General features: G+C 38.9%; 1 protein-coding gene across 6 annotated transcripts in view; it reads right to left on the bottom strand.

The window, feature by feature from the left end:
- Positions 1–6,607: 6,607 nt before the first annotated feature.
- Positions 6,608–22,376, bottom strand: part of LOC105255594 (homeotic protein distal-less) — a 103,352-nt gene continuing 87,583 nt past the window's right edge. For 4 of the 6 annotated variants that reach the window (XM_025412727.1, XM_025412731.1, XM_025412738.1 and 1 more), the window contains exons 4-6: positions 13,499–13,670; positions 11,775–12,087; positions 6,608–9,299 (exon numbers count right to left, since the gene is read on the bottom strand). In XM_025412727.1, coding sequence (XP_025268512.1) covers positions 9,281–9,299; positions 11,775–12,087; positions 13,499–13,670 — 504 coding nt within the window. In that variant the 3' untranslated portion in view covers positions 6,608–9,280. Of the gene's footprint in view, positions 9,300–11,770; positions 12,088–13,498; positions 13,671–22,376 lie in introns of those variants that run through there. The other 2 variants (XM_025412729.1, XM_025412735.1) reach the window with 2 other exon arrangements.

Genomic DNA, 22,376 nt, shown 5'->3' with positions numbered 1-22,376 from the left:
GTTGCTGAATTTTAAAAAATAAAATTATGGGTAAAGTTTCACTTCATCCCGGATAACTTATGATCGTTACATAGTACGATCCGCGATTCAGTTCGACTAGAATAATGATCTTCAGCCACGTGCACGCGGAATGTCACTGATGGTGGAAGGAAGAGGGGAACGAAGTAATAGAATTAGTTCGGCCAGACGGAGGAGACCTCCTCACTTGTCTCGCTATAATACGAGCCAAGTTCCGTCACGAAGACCTTAATATTCGCCACTTCCGTTGCCTCCCACTCGTTCGTTTGTTTATTCGATATCGTCGACGATCTTATGAGGCCGAGCCTTCTCGTCTTTATTCTGACCCTTATGTGATAATATGATTTCCTTCCATGGCGTTACATGTACGCGGGCTGATTGATGATGTCAGTAATGCCGTTTGTACATGAATTGAGGAAAGTATCGAAAAAGTAATATGGGGTAAAATAAAAAAAAATGTTATTCTAGTCTATGATAATAAGCGATTAAAGGTGTAGATCTTTCCGGGGGATTTTAAACAAGTTTTTGTTAGTAATAATATATCTTGAAATTATTATCTTGAGCTTTTCAGGTAGTCTATCTCTAATTCATGACAGAATTATATCTTGTATACATTCTATGCATGTGTTCTGATATAAACTTTATATATTATTTTTATACACGCAGTATTTTAGTTCTGTAATGGTTTTCATAAATAAAATTAATAATAAAATTATAAATAAATATAAATATATTTAAATTTCCATTGAATTTTCGTCACAAATATTAGATTATCTTTACAGGATCTTAGCATCTTATAATTTTATAATATATTTAATATTTTGTTTAATTAATTTTCGTCACAAATATTAGATTATCTTTACAGGATCTTAACATCTTATAATTTTATAATATATTTAATATTTTGTTTAATTAATTTTCGTCACAAATATTAGATTATCTTTACAGGATCTTAGCATCTTATAATTTTATAATATATTTAATATTTTGTTTCAGGCGAAAATACTCTGGTCACGGCTGCGATTATCAATGATTATCGCAATTAGAAACGAGGTATTCGTTACTTTGAATAAAAATCATTCCGCACACGAAAGCTCGTACGTCGTCGACGTAACACGAACTCTCGGGCCACGAGGGAGCCGTATTGTCTCGCGGACGATTCGCTCGCGAAGTAGCGAGCAAGAAATCCGATGTGGGTTAAATGCTAATTGCACAAAGTCGGGCAACTCGAGTCGGCGAATCCCTCGGGTGGCACGATCCGCGGCCGCGATAAAGCAGGCTACACGAAGTCCGTGCGTTCTTATCCGCGCTTACATTCGGAAGGTTAAGAGTATCGTGTACGCGGTGCTAGAGTTCTGGGGCACTTTTAGCTTTCGTGTAACAGTTGCGTGTTGCTGCACGTTGTCGAGCCCGATCGCCGCGCTTGGGGAAAGAAAAAAGAAAATACACGTACTCCCCCGCACAATACTGGAAATATACAAGTTACCGATATTACAAAATTAGCACGCGTTCATTGTGCTGGAATAATGGTTCGTAAGCAACACGAATGATTCGCGGCAAATGGAATCTCCAGAGAAAACCTTACATTCGAACGTGTCATTAGTATTATAAATATTTACCGAGTTATTAAGCTTGCACGCGCGGATACGAAGACAGAAATTATAGCTCTTGACGATATTGTATTTAATTTTCTATTCATTGCATCGAAACTATATCCGCATTTTACTGTGTACTTCCACGTGGCAATAATATCGTGTTTTTTCTCCCCGAGAACGAAGTCAATTTCGCGCAAACAATGTTATTTAATTTGATATGAAGGGCAAAATAATCGAATATACACAACAGGTTATTAGATGTATAAAGAGCGATATAATTATAAATAACATAAATTTTTCATTTCAATCAGACAATTTCCTGACGTCGATAGTTTAATTATTTTATTATTGATTTAAAAACAGAGAATTATCGGATCGGAACGCGGAAAATAGTGTGTTCCACTATTTTCTTCGCATAATACGATTATGTGACGTTTAGAGCGCAAGGTTTAGAGTGACAGACTGGCTAAACCAGATCCGCCAGCTTTATCGAAATCCGTGCGTTGACTAGAAAGTGCCCTGGATCGATCGGCTCCTCCATCTACTTTCTTGAATAAACAAATGATGTCGCAATCCAAACAAGATGTCCTGCGAGTATATTTCTTTCCGAGATGCGTTTAATTGCGTAGTTATTTCGAAGAAAAGTCGAATATTTGCCAAAGTGCGAATTTATTACGCCTTAAGATTAATTGATATGTATGTTCCTTTCATTTTTAATGATTATTTAGCAACGAAAGAATTAAATCATGCACTTGTTAGTCTTTAACGTGTACATTATTATTCTTTTATATCTCTAGAATGATAATAATATCGATGATAAATTAATATATATTGAGATATTAATATTAATATTAATATAATATAAATATATAATATTAATATTAATATATAACATTAATATATAATGTTAATATAATATTAATATAAATAAATCGTTGTTTATATAGATAAATTTAAAATGCAATTTTTACTCATTAACTACATTAAATCTCTTCCGCGGAGAATCTTTTATTTTCTATTGAATGTTTTCTTCAAACGATTTATGATAGCTGCGAGCACTTACAGCAGACCTACCTATCATCTATCGAGTGAAGGGTCATCTCTTATCTTCATCTGTAACCGTTCGCGCTGCCATAACTTTTCCTAATAGTAACAGTATCTAACTGATCGCAGTGCATAGATGCAATGAACGTACGTACATGCACGATGATGGAACTTTAATTTTGTTCTTTTTATCGTTTTTTTTTCCCCTCAGCAAATCGATGAAGAAAAGGAAGCCATTTTACGCGGAGTAAAACCTCGAATAAATCTGATTTACAGCATTCATGAAAATAAACTTTTTTATATAAGCAGACTATTAATCAGTTAAATATAATATAACTAAATTAATATAATATAATATAATTGCGCATAGTCATTAATAGTTACTTAATTAAAATGTATTGCAACGTTATTAAATTCTAGTCTTATTTACTGACTTTAACATTATTGTATAATATTAGCTCCTCAAGCCCGATTACTGTTTAATTTAATATAATATAATATTAAATATAATATTTCGATAGAAAGAGAAGGAACCAAATGAAGGGAGAAAGAGATGTGTAACAATTTTTACGAGGTAGGGCTCGATCTCATCACGGTAATAGTAAATTGAATTCGACGTCAATGACGAGTTGCTCGTCTTCGAGGTAGCCGAAAGCAAATAAACATCCACTCGACGTAATCTTTTCGAAGGCTCGGCGGGTCGAGTGGCAGGCACCTACCTTGCGAGAATTCGAGCATGCTTCATCGAACATTGTATCCATTATATGTTTTTGTGTCTGTCCCCCTCCCTCCTCTTCCTCTTTACCCGTGACTCCCGCGAGACTTGCATTGTCGTCCCGAGGTGGTCCTTTTTCATCGTCCCTTCTTCTTCCTTTTCCCCGTACATAAGTATAAGTTTACGTTTGGAAACCACGAGGCCGCAAGGCCTCGCGGTATTCATCCCAACATCGGCATACCTTTTTCTGCTGCACGAACGAGTCTAGTCGCGCGTGGCGAACGATGGATCTCGGAATAAAGTATGTACTCTGCCTCGGAGCCGTTTTTGCCCAACATTTTTCTGAGCGAGTCACTCGAGCTCTCTCGACATCGGACATATCGATTTAATTCAAGTATCACGGTCGGTCCTCTAGACAAATTTTCAAATTTATTATGGGGGGAAAAATATGATTGCGAGGAATAAACCTGTAGAAAACACGGAAATGAAAATTCCCATGAATACAAGGACTCCCTTTTGTCAATAAAAAATTTACAGAATTACGTAAGAACATACGCGGGATATTTTGTACCTGCTTCCCTGAGCGGAACGTCTTCTTCGAGAGGTCTCGCGAGAAGACGCAGGATACAGCGTGCCTTCGGCTTTGAGAGCGAGATAGGAGTACAGTTATCCATAAAAGTAGAGCATGCGTACGTTGGCTCTAGAACGGCAGGTGGCTGCCGGTGAATAAAGAGAGAAGAAGCAAAAGAACGCGAGCCGTCATCCATCGGGACAGCGCGAGAGAGTCCTCGTTCACTCGGAAATGATTGAATCATTGAACTGATCATTGCTCATTATACATGTAATAATCCATGAGAGACATGTCAATTCGCTATCAATGCGCTCTTTTTGCCTTATCGCAAAAAGGCTACATTTGCACAGCAACTTCTTTCTTTTTCAAAATTATATGGACTGTTTATAAGAACGGAAAAAATTCTTTTTCATTAAAGGAAATTGTGCATATTTTTGTTAATGCCCGCATTTTCAAAAATTTACCGCAATTGGGTGAAAATTGTTGCTTTTCTAAAAATAAATATGATTAAATAATTAAATATATTCTATAAGATATATAAAGGATAGCGGGACGGGAATGTATAAACGAAATACCACGAGGCAAATGTTTTAAATTGAATTAATTAGTTATTCATATTTTATACACAATAGTAATCATAATTAAGGTGTTTTAGTTCCTCGTAATATTCTATATCCGTACAAGGGTACTCGGTAAAATCGATAAATTGGGGGTCTGCCGTGTTATATTCTATATGTATATAGACGATTTTCTAGGCCTCTCTTGTTTCTTCTGTATCTCTCGCTCTCGTCTCATTTCTCTTTACATTCTTATCACAATATCGTATTTTACACAGATTCACTTACGGCTTACATGCTAGAGGGCCCCGGTGCAATATTTACAGATGTTCGGTGTTCGATCTGTCGGCCTCGCCGAGTCCGATCGATCTCCGATGGTTTGCACCGAGACTAGTAACGCTAGTAAATTCTATGGACTCTTTTTATACTGTTTACCATTCTCTCTCTCTTTCTCGTCCTCTCGCTCTCTCTCTTTTTAACGAGAGAATCGTGTTAAGTTCGCCTTTCATTCTCGCACGCGGCGCTGATCATAATCCGCGTATTCGATAAAAAGCGTGGAAAAAGTGAACCGCAACTACGTTTATACGACTGGTTTCGCAGACTTGCTCATCGCAGAAACTGTTCGATAAACTTTTGCGTCGCAGAAATTAATTTTAGAGTTTCCTGGAAATTATATAAAAATTCACAAAGAGATACCAGGTCTTTATACATCATTCTCTTTTTTCAAATTTTGAAAAAATGTTGCTCGAACCGAAACTTATCCAAAAGACTCAATATGATATAAAGATATATTTTTCTAACAAACGCAAGCTTTCCAGAAAATTCAATGACAACAACGTATGCGTCATCACTTGGACCACGCTCACAATTTACGCTGTTTTCCGCATTTCCGGCTTTACACGCAATTTAGGAACTGAGGGGAGCTTCGTCTTAAATTATACACGCATACACCTTCTTATTGCACCGAATCAAAACGCAAGAACCCATCCGAGAAGGCCATCTCGTGCCTCCTAGTTCTCCGCAGCGCGGCTTGCGGTTAAATCTAACGGCACTTATTATTATATACGGGAGAGAATCGCCGCGTCTCTCATCGTCATCGTCACCGTCGCCGTCGTCGTCGTTGCCGGTGCATCCTTCGCGTGCACCGGCATCATCCCGACGACGACGACGACGCGATGCACGTCACGATGGATAGGAATTCAGCGTCGCCCCGGCGCAGCGACATCGATCCCCGGAACGTAGCCTACCTTCCAGCCCGCCTTTTCTCTCTCTCTCTCTCTTTCTCTTTCTCTCTCTCTCTCTCTCTCGACCCGCGGAACCTTTACGCGGGCTACGTAATCGCGTGGCATTCAACAGCACAAGCGCGGTCGACACGAGCGGAAGGGCATAAAACTAGTTTTGTACTGTTCTCTTTGTGCACCGTGGGGTAAGCCCGGCAGCCTAGTCCGCCTCGAGTTTCCGCGACGCGCGGCGTCGATTCTCAAGGGAAATTTATTTATTAGGGTGCGTTACATATACGTGAGATCTCGCGTATACACCGTCGATTCTATTGACACGCGGCAACGCATGGTTTCTGGTTTAACGAAGGAATACACTCGATACACAGTTATTTCATCCGCAATTCGTTGTAGACACGTGATTGTACCTCTATATGAATCTGCAACACGAATTTGTATACTGCCGTCTCGTATCTGGATTCCTCTCGTCCAGTCTCGAGAATTCGATGCAACTTTGGATCATGCAAATAGTACTAATTTACGGGTTGCACTTACGTAATGTACTTGCGCGGGACATTATCGCGTTCGATCAAATTCCGGTCGGAGATAACGTATGCATAAGAAATGTCACGTTGTGATAAAGCGTCTATAGAATGAAAGTTTTTAGGCTGAAATTTTGAATCCATTAGGAGAGGTTTAGAAGATATGTATAAACTTTCCAGATCTTGCGTGGGTATAAACTTTGTTTGTGCGAAACCAAGACTCGGCGCGTTTCAGCGCGCATCGCGACATGTGCCGAACGGTACCGTCAATCAGAGCGAAGGAAAAGGCAGAATCAGGAAGGAAAGGGACCGTGTGGGACCACGCGTTCTCATGAGACGACCATTGTTGCACCGACAAGACAGTGGATCTAGGTCAGCGGTGGGGCCCGCCGACCCTCCCAGTTTCCCGCGGTTGCAAGCCACAGCCGTCGTTTTTGCGGTTTGGCATCGCCTCTTGGAAAGCTAGATATTGCACGACGCAAGATGGCAAGGGTGACCCAATATGGCTGACGGAGGACGACGAAGAAGAAACAGCGCAAAACAGACCGCCGCATTATTCGCCCGCAGCTCGACAGGTCGCGCATTCGGATGCCCAGTTTTCAATTCGAGCATAGATCGCAATCCGATAATGGAAGAAAAAAGAGAAGCAGCAAACCATTCCTTTTCATTCTTGTGAGATTTCTTAATTTGTAAAATTTACATTAAACAAAATCATACTCCTCGTGTAAATAAGATTAAATAAATAAATATTTTTGAAATTAGCTACTTTTAAAATAAGAATTCTCGGTTCGTTATGGTAAAATATTGCAACTAAAAAAATCTAACAAATCGCGCATTAAATTGAGTTACAAAAGAAATCACAATCTAGGCAACTAATCGAAAATTCAAGCAACGTCTTCTTTATATATTTTCCAAAGTTCTTAATGAATTCGGCAACTCGCTAGCCGAGATAACGATTTTTCTTCCAACTCAACCCCCAACGTCCGTTCATCTCTCGCGCGCTTCTTTCCTCGAAGGAGGAGGCCGCGGCCGGTTGCCTCATCCGGGAAGAAGGGACCGGTGATTATAGCGAGCCACCGTGATTGCCGAGATCGTTTGACTCACGAAAATGTCATTAGGATTTCATTACTTCCAACTGCCTTGAGGAACGACTGCTCAACGAGTTTATGCAACATTGTCTCTCTTTTTCCTCCGCTTCTCTCCCTCCCCCTACCTCATCCCACGTTTATCTTCTCTCAAAGAAGTTCTGCCAATCTTGCCGTTCCTCTCCATCTCTACCGCGCGAAATACGGCACGAAGTAGGTCGGTTGCGCTCTCGGTTGTTGGGCAACTGTCACAAAGGATCGATCCGCCTAACGTCATCGGCAATTGACATTTACGATGAGACAGAAATTGGTCTTTAGAGATGCACGATCGTGCTAGATTCAGAAAAGTGACGAAAATCGCGTGTTGATCGAGCCGTATAAAAAGATTGCTCGATTTGATCCTGCTATTTGACAGGATTTGTTCTGGAAATAAATGTAATTACCAGAAGCCAGCACCGGTGTAGAATTTCAAATTTGACTCGCGTATTCGTATTTTCATCGTGGATGTCATATTTATTGCCATCATATTATCGTTTTTCGATAACCATCGAGATTCGTCAAAATTAAGAATAAGAAGTTGAACGAGTTTAAATACTTTATCATATCTGACAACTAAGTTTAAGAAAGCAATTTTTAATAATGCTAATAAAAAATCTGCAACTCAATATTTAAAATGTTGAAATATTAAATCGAAATGTTAAATTAGAAATTATTTCATTTTGACAAATGAAAGATAAAGGAAATATCTTTCTACAGATTGCAGATTTAAGACTTCTGACATATATAAATACAATTATTTAACATCTAATTGTGTTTCACGTGATTCGATTAGTTTTGGTAATTGCAGCGGTAACGTCGACTCAATATGTTTTCATAGAAAATAATTGTATCGCGTAACTCTTGTGGTTTAATTAACAATTAATTGTAGCAATTAAAACCGGTACGCAATTTCACGCAATTGACAAACATTATGGACAACATTTTCACAATGGAAACAATTACTTGGAGACAATCTTTGCTTATAATTAACCGTAGCAATCAAATTAGATCCGATGCACGTAATTGCGATGGTCGACACGAACAGACATATAGAAGCCATTTTACTTTCCCAGGAAAAAGATTTCTCGCGACTTTTATATTTTTTTGCGACAACGATTACTTGTCAAACACGAAAAGCGTTACAGTCGTGATAATCACTCAATTATACGCGAAGCGTTACAAGTACCCTCCAAACTCGTAAATCGGACATCGAGATCATCAAACGAAAACGACGTCATTCGTCGGAGCCAATTTTCGGCAATTTTATGTCATAAACCATTGCTATCGACATTATATATTATCACCCATTTTATATATTTACTTCACCATACAACGTCGCTCCTTTCTTCTTCCAACCAACACTGAATCCATGCCGGGAAAACAACGTCTCGTTTTTCTTTCCAACGGAACAGCGCGCACCGAAACAATGTCACTTATCAGTCAAAAGCCATGCACACGATGCACACGAACCGTTCATGATTTGCTCCATTGACATCTCTAGTCCACGTTGGCTGGAAATTCGGTCCTCTTCGTTAGCTTAGAAGTGTCTCGTCGGAAACATTCTTTGACAGCGCGCCATTGTCGGTCTAAGACCGGCATTTGTGGTTGCACATATTACTCATCTCATTAATATTATTATTATTAATATTTCGCTAAAGGGCGCGTACGTGCGTGTCACACACCATGCCGCACTGTTCGTACTGTTCTCACTTTGACGGACGGCCCGCACGGATACCGGCATGCGGATTTTGTTAGACAATTAGAAACAATATTAACATTCAATTTTTCCTCACGAGAGGCGCTACACATATTCACACTTTGGGGCGAGACCGCTGGAGCACGTCCACGGTGCCACGAAGAGGTGTTTCACCTGAACTCAGTTCGAGGGTCGTCTTCGTTAAACCGCTGGCCATACCCTGTAAAACGCACAGATGATCGTTTCGTTAGGGAGGATTGAAGCATGAGATATTTCGCGAAATTTTCAAAGATTCAATTATTGTATCCATCCAACTTCTTTATCAAATTGATATTTATCGCCCATGAATAAAAATTTAATTATGAATGTTTCAATAATTGATTTCAAGTCAGGTGTATTAAAGAGAAATATATCATGTCTTTTGGTATAAATCTACAGATAGACATTTATCTCGTTTTTTCTTTCTCTGCTTTAAAAAATATATTTTTTATGCCTGTGCTACCACATACACACTTCACGTCGATTCTCGCCGTTATTATATTATTAAAAAGATATGCGGTAACTTTGAAGCTTCCGGAATCACAGTGCGATGAATATTACGGCAAGGTAAGTAAGGTAAATTTGTCGTGTCATGTTGGTTCTTGGTGAATAGAAGAAACATCTAGCGTGTCCCAAGGGGACATGTGACTGGCAGTACCAGTTTGCATTGAGGTGCGCTGATTGACGCGTCGCATTTTAATTTCAAATTGAAAATGTCTATTATCGAAATACTATTCAACACTGCTCGCATAAAAATCATCGATACCGAGTTATAGCGACTATACGGATAAAGCTTTTATTAAATATAGACATTTAGGAAATGCTGTTTACTCATTACACGTCATAAATTCAACAGATTGCTTCTATAGAGCACAACAATATTCATTTATCTCATATAACTATCTTTATCTTCTAAAATAAATTTATTATTATAAAGACAAAGTGTCTTATTGAGTATCTTAATTAATTTATTTTTATGCGTATTTTGTATATTAAAATATCCAAAGCCAATATTTCTTTATAATGATTTAATTTCAATATTTCTCTTTAATTTCTCAAATCGCATTCAATTTATCTTCAAATAACCACTTTTAGAGATGTAATAATATCGTCAGCTTCTAAAGGATGCATTAAACCTCCATCGATATCGATCTGTTCGCGATTTGAAAAAGCGACGACTTTAGGAAATGCTGTTTACTCATTACACGTCATAAATTCAACAGATTGCTTCTATAGAGCACGACAATATTCATTTATCTCATATAACTATCTTTATCTTGTAAAATAAATTTATTATTATAAAGACAAAGTGTCTTATTGAGTATCTTAATTAATTTATTTTTATGCGTATTTTGGATATTAAAATATCCAAAGCCAATATTTCTTTATAATGATTTAATTTCAATATTTCTCTTTAATTTCTCAAATCGCATTCAATTTATCTTCAAAGAAAACTACCACTTTTAGAAATGTAATAATATCGTCTGCTTCTAAAGGATGCATCAAACCTCCATCGATATCGATCTGTTCGCGATTTGAAAAAGCGATGACTTTAGGAAATGCTGTTTACTCATTACACGTCATAAATTCAACAGATTGCTTCTATAGAGCACGACAATATTCATTTATCTCATATAACTATCTTTATCTTCTAAAATAAATTTATTATTATAAAGACAAAGTGTCTTATTGAGTATCTTAATTTATTTTTATGCGTATTTTGGATATTAAAATATCCAAAGCCAATATTTCTTTATAATGATTTAATTTCAATATTTCTCTTTAATTTCTCAAATCGCATTCAATTTATCTTCAAAGAAAACTACCACTTTTAGAAATGTAATAATATCGTCTGCTTCTAAAGGATGCATCAAACCTCCATCGATATCGATCTGTTCGCGATTTGAAAAAGCGATGACTTTAGGAAATGTTGTTTACTCAATACACGTCATAAATTCAACAGATTGCTTCTATAGAGCACGACAATATTCATTTATCTCATATAACTATCTTTATCTTCTAAAATAAATTTATTATTATAAAGACAAAGTGTCTTATTGAGTATCTTAATTTATTTTTATGCGTATTTTGGATATTAAAATATCCAAAGCCAATATTTCTTTATAATTATTTAATTTCAATATTTCTCTTTAATTTCTCAAATCGCATTCAATTTATTTTCAAAGAAAACTACCACTTTTAGAGATGTAATAATATCATCAGCTTCTAAAGGATGCATCAAACCTCTATCGATATCGATCTGTTCGCGATTTGAAAAAGCGGCGACTTTAAGAAATGCTGTTTACACGTCATAAATTCAACAGATTACTTCTATAGAGCACAACAATATTCATTTATCTCATATAACTATCTTTATCTTCTAAAATAGATTTATTATTATAAAGACAAAGTGTCTTATTAAGTATCTTAATTAATTTATTTTTATGCGTATTTTGGATATTAAAATATCCAAAGCCAATATTTCTTTATAAATATTTAATTTCAATATTTCTCTTTAATTTCTCAAATCGTATTCAATTTATCTTCAAAGAAAACTACCACTTTTAGAGATGTAATAATATCGTCAGCTTCTAAAGGATGCATCAAACCTCCATCGATATCGATCTGTTCGCGATTTGAAAAAGCGGCGACTTACGTGAGTAGCCCGGGATTGGGGTCCGCCTGATACCAGGAGTACTGCGGCATGTAGCCTGCGTGATGTGGCGGCGGTGGCGGTGGCGGTGGATGATGCCCGGGCGTGTGCGGGTGATGATGGGTGTGGGGCGGCGCGTGCGGATGCGGATGGTGCTTCATCTCGCCCGGCCAGGACGGCGCCGGCGGGCTCTCGTTGTGCTGAGGCGACATCTCGCTTCCGGGGCTCGAGCTGCCGGGGGTGTGACCGCCGCCCCCGCCACCCATGCCACCCAAGTAACCCGTCGTCGGGCTGCCCGACACGGAACTTCCGCCTCCTGCAACACAAACGCGAACCGGGGGAGCCCCGTTTTCAGGCCCGCTCGCAGATTCTCTCGCGAGTCTCTCGCCTCTGTCGCATTCAAGTCGCGCCCTTGCACGTGCAGCTGTGCGCGCCTTCAATGGGACCAGCGTTGTAAATTGTATTAATAGCGCGAGGGATGCATTGTGCGCTAATGCATCTGGTAGCTGTCACGAGACGGGAAAGAGTTTCCACGATGGTTGCGCGATTGCCTCGATTCCGCGGGCTAGCTAAGTTGGGGTCTGTTCCAAGAGAGAATGCAAGGTGTACGTGCATAGTTCATCCCTGACTGTGTATACGTCACGCTTCCGTGACATTCCGCCGTTTAGAAACGCTCTGATTTTTATCCTTTTCCCGAAACTTTGTTACCTTGATGCTATTCTTAAGCACGAAACGGTTGAAGCTTTGTACTCATTAGTGTAAGTAATGAAGTACATTATAAAGTACACGCATTCACCTGTACGCTTAAATTGTTGCGACGTTTATTTCAAGAAAAATATTAGCGTAAGACTAATTTAATACATTAACTTTATATAAAAACCGCTTAACAATCTGTAACAATCTATCGATCCAAAATGCAACGAAATGAATCATCAGGTGCAATAAAAATAATTAAAAAATACAAACATATGATACGTAGAATTTCTTTTATATAAATAAAATAATAAGAAAATAAAATAATAAATATAATAGAATAATAAAATTTTTTTATATAAATAAAATAATCTCTCAATATATGTGCGTGTGTATGTGCAAAAAGATAGAATTTATACCGTCGACCTAAATCACAGAATGAAGTATAATGACACGCATTGGGAAGTGCATAACAAATTTCGCTATGTCGAATGTACTTCTGGCAGGAGAAATTTCTCAAGATGGGGTTAATTACGGTGATTGCCTCTTTCGTAGAGCGCATTTCTGAATAAATCACTCATGAGGTAAATTTAGATTACCCGTTAGCCGCAGAAAGAGACAACCGGGCGGTAGCGAAATATCGCGCGATAGTAAACGCAGCTCGCGAAAATTGCATCGGATTATTAGTATTGTAATTACGAAAGAAGAGAGGCACATTCGCGCGCAGATTGCGACGATGATGCGATAATAAGTGATGGAGTAGCCCTCCCTCCTCCCCTCGTCAACCGTGCAATCATCGCACACGTTTATACCGGTGACATTCAATTAACATCCGTGAACGTTTGCTCGATTAAAGATGCATAAGCGATCGCGATCGCGGAAATGGATCGATCGATCGGGAAAGCGATTTGATCGATCAGCTGCACGCTCTTCCGAAACGTCAATTAAGTGCACGATAAGAGATTTTTTTATTATTTTTCTAGATTTTAATCTACATCGTTGCATTCTATTTATGTAATTATAAAGCGACTCACCACCTTGCATGAGACTTCCGGGTTGACCAGGTTGAGGGGATGGTCCTCCGGGTAGAGCGGTGCCACCGGCTAGAAGGCTGCCATGCTGGCCACCACCGCCACCCCCGCCCTGCTGCGCTGCCTTCATCATTTTCTTGTACTTACTCCTTCTGTTTTGGAACCAGATTTTCACCTGCAAGCGGAAATCAAGATCTTTGAAATAGGATGTTCAAGAAAAAAAATGAAGATAAAATTCAGAAATCTTTATAATCTTATAAGAGGATTGATTTAAAATACTAACAGAAATAAATATACGTAAGTAGCCTTGTCAATATTATGATGGAGTTGTTTCTGATTTTATCATAATGAAAATAACTTTGTCTTCCAATCTTCCAAGATATTGAAAAGAATAAATGGCGAGAATGAAAAATATAAAAGAAGAACTCTCTGGGGGCAAAAAATAGTGATTAGACAGAAAAATGTTATTAGACAGAATATACTATAAATAAATTATTACATTATGTTGAATACCTATTAACATATATTAGCATTCAATATTTCAAGATTATTTTTTAAAGATTGTTATCGCCTATATGCATACATTTGCATAATAAAACGACAATTAATTTATAAAAAACTAGACTCTTGCGTATTAAAAATTTATATGTTAAACATTTATAACTCTAGAATTAAGTAAATAGAAAACATGTATCAGAATAGAAAACATGTATCAGAATAAAAAAACACGTCTTTAATTAACATAATTTTAACGAAATGTCTCGTTTCTTACATGATAAATTTTATATAATATTTATAAATCATTTTTTGAACATATAGTCATCGAAATTCATCAGATAATTTATATCATTAATAATTATCATAGTTAACATTACGTTAATTATCGATGTATTATTTTCTCGGGTTTCCTTAAGCCATCGAGAATCGATTCACGAAATCATTATCAAAATAAAATTACGAAAATTACATTTTCCACCGAGATACACCGTCCGATTATCGATTCGACCATGGAAATACACCTTCCAACTGTACGATGATGTGCAGGTATGCCTGAATCTAATCCGATGCTTCGCATCATTGCTCCGCGCGTACCGCCACGAGTTAGATTTAAGAAAAAAAACGAACGCTCGTCGTTTCGTAATCGTCGTTTCTTTTGCCTCCTCCGTGCGATGCATAGAACCGCACAGCGGCAGGCAGCTTTGTCGTCCTGATATACCGGTGCACACGCGCGGCCACTAGGATTGCACATGCCGTATTTTTTTTTGTCTCAGCATCCGCACACATGTGCCGTATGCACGTGACGTGCTAGCTCAATCTTACGTAACCCTTGCCTTGCCGTCGCGGAACTCCAACATGAGTGTGTGTACGTGCTGCAGGAATATGCCAAGTATATATTCGCGTTTTGCATGACATATGTTTCGATATGTAACCGCGTTCAAGTCGTCGAAACGAAACAAAATTTATTGTTTCAAAACTCCGTTCTACTTGGCCTTGTCCCAATGACACGACATCCTCTCTCTATTCCGTAAAAATAGCTGCATATTTCATTTCATTCCGCCTAAAATTTACCAATATTACACATATTTTAAACATATATATCTATTAAATAATCCATAGATTATTCAATTTCCACGAGAGAAAAAGTTGAATAAAGTTTCTCGTATCAATGCATGTCAATAAGAGATCAATTATTATTTTTAGAAGCTTTCCGTATGCACGTTTTTCTGCCCCTGACATACTCATGACTCTGTCATTCTCCCACACACGATGTAATAGAGGTATTCGGCCGGATGACTCGGGCGAAAACAGAGAGATATATGCCTTTTTATTAATAGCGCGCTAGACTTAATGACTTTTTAACGAGCCTATCCAGCTACGAGCCATCCGGGCTTACTCGATCCAACCTGATATTCCACCGCAACGTCGATCAAACGCGGCGGTCGTGAAACGCAAAATGAATACAGCGAATACGCGCGCAGCTATTCACCAAACACACGAGAGAGATTTTTTCACAATTAAAGATTACTTTCCATTCACGGCAATCTTAACCCCGGCGAACAATGCCTTGGCATATGTACGCGGTAAGAATGTAAATTGTGAGATAAATCATGTGCCGACGTACATATGTGAAGTAATTATTAATTAGACAAAGCAATTCTTCGCAAAAATTCGTATGCGAAAAAAGTAAAAATTGAACGACCCTTTTCTATTATTGCTTTATTAGTACAACATTTATTTAATCAATTTATTCAACGCATAGACTGGTAACATTTTTTTTATAAGAGGTGAATTAATTATTAATTAGACGACAAAGCAATTATTCGCAAAATTTCGTGTGCGAAAAAAGTAAAAATTGAACGACCCTTTTCTATTATTGCTTTATTAGTACAACATTTATTTAATCACATTTATTTAATCAATTTATTCAATGCATAGACTGGTAATAACATTTTTTTTATAAGAGGTGAGAGAACGATATGTAAACAGGTTTTTTTTTATTGCAATTAGATGAGTCTCTTAATTTTTAATGAACTCATATGATGTTGCATTACTCTCGATGCAACCTTTCCTACCTCTTTAGCATCTTGCTTTTGACTTAGTTAATTAAAGTACTGTCCAGCTTTTGATTGACGTTCAAGGTGTAAAAAGTTGACGACATGAATATACGTATGTGCATATATCGCTTTAAAGCCTTGCGCAATGGAGGAATCACGAGTTGGCGAGGTGAATAATGGTAGGTCTCTTTATTAAACAATGCATTACGATTGTTCGATAAAGGTACCAAATAAAATGACTAACGGCAAAGAAATTGATTTATGCAATTATAGATCGAGCAAAAAAAGACTGACCGAGAAACCTGCCTCTCTCTCTCCCTCTCTCTCTCCCTCTCTCTCTCTCTCTCTTTCTCTCTTATATAGATTAACTATTCGAATGGAGAGAGACTTGCAAATAAGATATAAGAGATATTTGCAGCGTGTAATCAAACGTAACGCACCTGCCGACCAGTTGCGTCATATTGATGCAGATTTCACTTTCCACTCATTTTCCTAATACGCACAACAACGATGTACAATGATGCACCCAGGGCGGATCGAAAAGCCGAGACTAATCGGCAGGTACGGCACGGCGCTCTTGCATTATACATAAGAGCTAAGAAAGTAGAAGAATAAACCGCGGCTCTAGTTTTGCGAAACACGCGTCGTCACACTCCGCCGTGGCCTCTTCATTAAAATCACGGCACGAGCTACCAGAAGAAACGCCTCGACCGATACAGATACTACGCGCGTACCTACGAGATATACAGGGTGTCTCGGAAGCCTCGTCTTTGATTTTAACGACAGATTAATCTCGCATCAACATTCTCTCCGGAGTAAAGCAACCGGACGGATTTTAATAGGTACGTGATACGAGAACCGATTGCGCAAAAACGGTTAATGAAACCCATCGCATCTGCGTCGCGACTCGAGGCGTTCGGTGATTTCGAGGCGCACCCTGTACATGCGTGCTACATATCATCGCGAAAAATATGCCGCGGCAGCATCGACTGGACTTCCTCCGGCGAGCGTGCGCCCGGCGTGTCGGTGCAGATAAATCTCTTTCTAATTGCTCGTTGAAAAACTCACCGACAAAGGCCAGCAGTGCTAAAACCCGGTCCCGACGTGCTTTATTTCGCTCGACCGGCCGGCTCGACCGGCCGGTCGGGAAGAAGCGGATTCGCGCTCTCGTCGCGGTTTGTTTATTGATATTTACAGCTGACGTTGACAGGGCACGACGCGCATCGACGCTAAGGGATGCGCCTTCGTTCGCGAGGATAATATAGGGGCTCGTGTCTTTTTTCGAGTCGTCAGCGGCTTCTCTCTCTCTCGCGACATGTGGGATGCAGTTGCGCGTGTCGACGTAAAGCTCTAATTAATATCTTTTTTCCAGGTGTCGTCGAATATGTTGGGTCGCTCTCCTCTTTCTTCTCTCGATCATTGTACTTGAAGAAAAAGATCACGTATAATGATTGTATTTCACGTGCGGTGCAGCTAAGATAGGGTACATTTATCCGCCTTTTTCATCTTAATTATTTGCTATCTTTTTCTTTTTTAATATTGAAAATAATTCCAATAATTTCTCTAAATACTTTAATATTACTAATTAGAATTTAATATTGCATCAATTTTTCTAATGTATATTTATTGCTGCATCAATATGTTTATATTATGTTATATATGAATAAGTCTGTGTAATTTTATTTCAGTCCAGTCGAACCGATATTGAAACGCTTATGTGAAAACATAATTGTGCGAAATGTGTTTGGAATGATAATAATTATTTTCGCAAAGCGATACGATGACAAGTTCGATCTTGAATGATTTACTACTTGCATTTCATTATTAGCATTCTTTCTCTTAAATCTTTCGCATAATTTGCGTGCCGCACAAATGAAAAAAATGTGAAATTAATTATTTATATATATTGACAGGTTTTTATACTAAATATATTATATATAATTATACTAAATATAACACTCGAACAAAATCTGCAAATCTCTAATGTCAATTAATTAAATTTTGTCCTACATATATTTAATATCGGCAAACTATTTCATAAGAATTATTAACATGCTATTTAAAGTATCCTCAAACGGATGTGCGTAGCAATATTATTTCTATCTCCGCATAATTTTTAGGCTCTATTTAACTTCTATGCAATTATATCATTTAGTTTATACGAATAATTTACAAATTATATCATTCAGTTTATATGAATATTAATTTACAAATGATATCATTTAGTTTATACGAATTTTATTTTGTTACATCAAAGATCCGAGAAAGTTTTCGCGCAACCTACATAGAAAGAAGCCGCACACCGATGCTAAAGATAATTATAGAAATAAATCAAATCACACTGCGAGAGAGTGAGTTATAGAGCCGTCTGCTGGCAGCGGAGGCGAGGTGGTAATCAAAATCGCTTTTGCTCCAGCAAACGTTACAACAACGGGAGCGGAATCTACCAAAGGACTGCGTCGCGTCGCGCGGGTGAAAAGGAAGCGTAACCGAGGGAACGGACGGTCGAGGGATACGAATGCATCCTGACGCCGACGGGCACCGGCCACGGTGGCAAGCTGTCGTTATATCTCTCAGCCGGACTTAGACGCGCGCGTTACGTGGCCTCTCCGGCCGTCGGGCGAGCAAAAATTGCAACGCGCGAAACAGCCAGCCGGTGGTCGCTCTTCGCCTCGCCTGGCCTCGTGCGGGCAACAAAAAAAAAGAAAAAAAAAGGAAACGAGGACGCCGTTGCTGCCGCGACCAGCAACGGGCTTCCGACGTCGCCGCGGGCGAGGGACTCGGTAACAGTCCGCGCTGTCGATATATCGCCGATGCATACTCAATGAGCGATGGATCGTCGCCCGAGGGGCGGGAGAGGATGCCGATGGGCAGGGACGGGAGGAAGGTGGCGGGGAGACTCGCAATCGAGGGGGACAGGTAAGATTTTAGACGAAAAAAATGCACCGCGGATCGAAGGCGATGCTGTTTAATATGTATGAGTGGCATTCTAGGAGTAATATTATCTCTGTATAAATGGAAACGTTCTCCCACCGCAATTCGATCCGCGTCGGGACTGCATCCTTGGGTCGCGATGCAGCTCGATGATTTGGAGTCGCTATATCTAATATGAAGATGGAGGAGGGGGAGGGAAGAGGGGACTGCGGAAGGATGAGTCGTTAGAAGTTGCGACCTTCTTTTTGGATGGCTGGAACTGCGGATGTGACGTCAGACTTTGGGTCGTTACTAAGAAATGTTTCGAAGATTCATCGACAAAGGCGATAATAATCGCGTTCCACGAGTATTAATAAGATATTAATAATTTGAAAATGTATAAAGTAAATATGAAGAGTATCTTTTCTGCGGCTTTAGTTGCATATTTGTTGTTTCTTGTTTTGTGTGGATTAGGTAAGGTCCTGGGTGGATCGATTTCGAATCGATAGTGTTTGCCTTGCCAATATTGGCCGAGATGACGTACGTGTGGTGCGGCCAGTGGATTAAATTCACTTGTCGTAAATATAACGCGCGATTAGCGAAAAAAAATGTAATTCTCGACTTGATAATGCAATGTCGATAATGGCAAATTATTTTTGCACAATATTTATTTCGAGTATCATATCTTGTGTCAACTACCACTGCTCGATATCAATAAATTGTATGGAAATGCAATTTCATTTCGTTTATAAAATCAACCAAATTAAATAGTCATTTGTCAAACATTTTGTCATAATTCTATTATGACACACGTTAAAATTTAATTTGGCAAATTATGTCAACAAGTGTCACTCAGCTGCAATTATATTACGTGTGATATATGTTCTTCATCGTTGACCTTATCGTAACTCATCCTTCGTCTGATCGAAGCGGAGACTGGACAATTAAATGCAATTACGACGACGGCGATGATGACGGCGCGATTAATGATACAAAACGAAGTCAGTGAAATAGTTCACATAGCCGTAACATTTGTAGCATTCCGTCGTAATTTACGAGATAATAGTCAATCATTAACCGTATCTATAAAAAGTTGCTCCGCCGATATTAATGTCTAATTTATTCCACCAGAAATAATAAGAAATATTTTTTAGTCTCTCATTCCGGAAATGTTTGTTAAATTAAAACAATATTAATTGGAGAAAATATTAAAAATTGCGAGTATCGGATGTTCCGTCAAAAGTTACGTGATACGCGCGAAATTACATCGACTTCTCACGTAAATCTACGCGAAATTGAAAGTTATATCGCAAATCGAGTTATTCCCGCGGTGGGGTCGATTCCCCTTCATGTGGGACCCCCATCGGCGCGCTCTGAATGATCCAATCTGTCCGCACAATAAATAATCACGCGTATATCGGTGCGGCCTACCTGTGGACGAAAGCCGTAACAAACTAATCTGTCATTAGTTCCCGATGCCGGAGCATTTCGCCCGAGGATTTTCAACGAGCGCGATAAAGAGGAGAATACACGATGAGATCATCTCGTCTGTATCCCCTCGTGCTTTGTACGGTCTAAGTAAATAGATCAATGAACATGCATCTGATAGCGCCGAATTGGTTAGCGCACTTGTTCGCACGAAAAGGGGGAAGAAAGAGATAGGAAGGAGATAATGCTCTCTCTCGAGTGTTATATCAAGGTACGTTTCCCGATTTACATTTGACGATTTACGTTCGATCGACCTGACTACTCGTTGAAAATCGAAACCGAAAAAATATCAAATTTATTTTACCGCCCGTTTACAAAGTGCCATTTTTTTTCCTCCAACCGTTAACTCGCATTCCATTATATCGAAAAATCACACACATAGACGCAGCTGGACAGCATATGTTGCATATTTCGAGAAGAACAGTCAGTCGTACACGGCGGCGGATATCATAAGCACCTACATTTCTAGCTATCGGCTGGACGAAGAGGGGAAGGGAGGGGAGAGAGGGGGAGAGGTCAGGGAGAATAATAACAGCCGTGTAAATGCGTCACTAGGGCCCCATACGTTCGCATAATGCTATAATGCCTTTTTTTTTTTTTCATTTCGCTCGCCCGCTCACTCCCACAATGCAACGTCGGCAATGCCCTCCCCCGCCCCCTCGTCCCCCTCGTCGCTCCGTCGTCGGGGCCCCTCGCCGGTTCCCACTTCCTGCCTGGCATCGGTGATGCGCAGTGCCACCTTAACAACGAAATTCCCCAACGTTGCAGCGGTCCTCTTCGCTTTTGTTTCATTCACGGTTGTTCCTTTTATTATGTATGACCGCGGAACGTACGCGTCGGAATCCGGCGATGATACAAAAGGAATTGCAGATGTTATCACGAGCGGCCTGATTCGCATAGTTAGGCTTCATGGAATTCGCGTTCAGATTTCAGCTAAGCTCCTCGACTCTCCTTGCGCAGCGGGTTACACGTCCCAAGTAATCCCAAGGACGATCTTGATCCTCTATCGTTCCGCGCTCACACGATGTCCGCCCGATTACTCGAGGGATCGCATCTTTTAACAAAATGCGATAAAAATAAAGATCGATAATTTAACTCGTCTCTCCCTATCGTCCCCTACTCATCGTGCACTCTTGCCATTTTTTTCGGATCGATATTGATCGCCTCCGTTGTTTTATCCGCGAAACTGAGAAAAAACCGCACTGAGAAAAATCGTTTGATTGTACCCACAAGACATATATAATTGAAGGCATTTTGATTAAATCAAACAAGAATTTCTAGTTATCATGATAAGACTCGATTTTTTATAATTAGAACGTTTAATAGATTTTACTATAAGAATTTGGTTAGTATCTTCTGTTTGAATCTATAAAATTTCTTGTTGCATTAACTTCTTTGCTTGTCGCTACGCGGCGAATCACTCTTAACTTTACTCGTATTAAATATTTGCCATGAAATGTATATAAAGAACTAGTATTAACATTAAATCCAAAGTATATTTTTTTTCTCTTACGAGCAGTAGTGCCAGAAAGAGGACGCTAGCTCTCTGATTGCGTGTGTTTGAGCTGCATCCTCTTCTTGCATCACTGTTTATCAGTTTAATTTCTAACAAACTGAACTTAAAATAATTTATTCAATAATTTGGATTGAATTTATGCAATAATCATGTTGGAATTCAGAATATTAAACAGACTTTGAGATTAGATGGAAAAAATTTTAGACGACTTGGTGCTGATGAGTTTAGTATTATTTAGTATTATTATTTAGTATTATTAATCAGAAAATTTGGTAACTTTAGCAGGAAGAAATTAATCAAATTCATCTGGTAATTCCTACAAGAATTCTGATCCGTCCATTTTCCAACAGACATACTGGTTGAATCTATCAGAATTCTAATTAATGCAACCAGATTTTTTTCTCAGTGC

This window comes from Camponotus floridanus, unplaced genomic scaffold (genome assembly GCF_003227725.1).
Source record: "Camponotus floridanus strain SB8 unplaced genomic scaffold, Cflo_v7.5 scaffold11, whole genome shotgun sequence".
NCBI classification, from domain to species: Eukaryota; Metazoa; Arthropoda; class Insecta; order Hymenoptera; family Formicidae; genus Camponotus; species Camponotus floridanus.
Note: the sequence above shows the minus strand (reverse complement) of the source record. Positions and strands in the feature narration are given on the sequence as shown.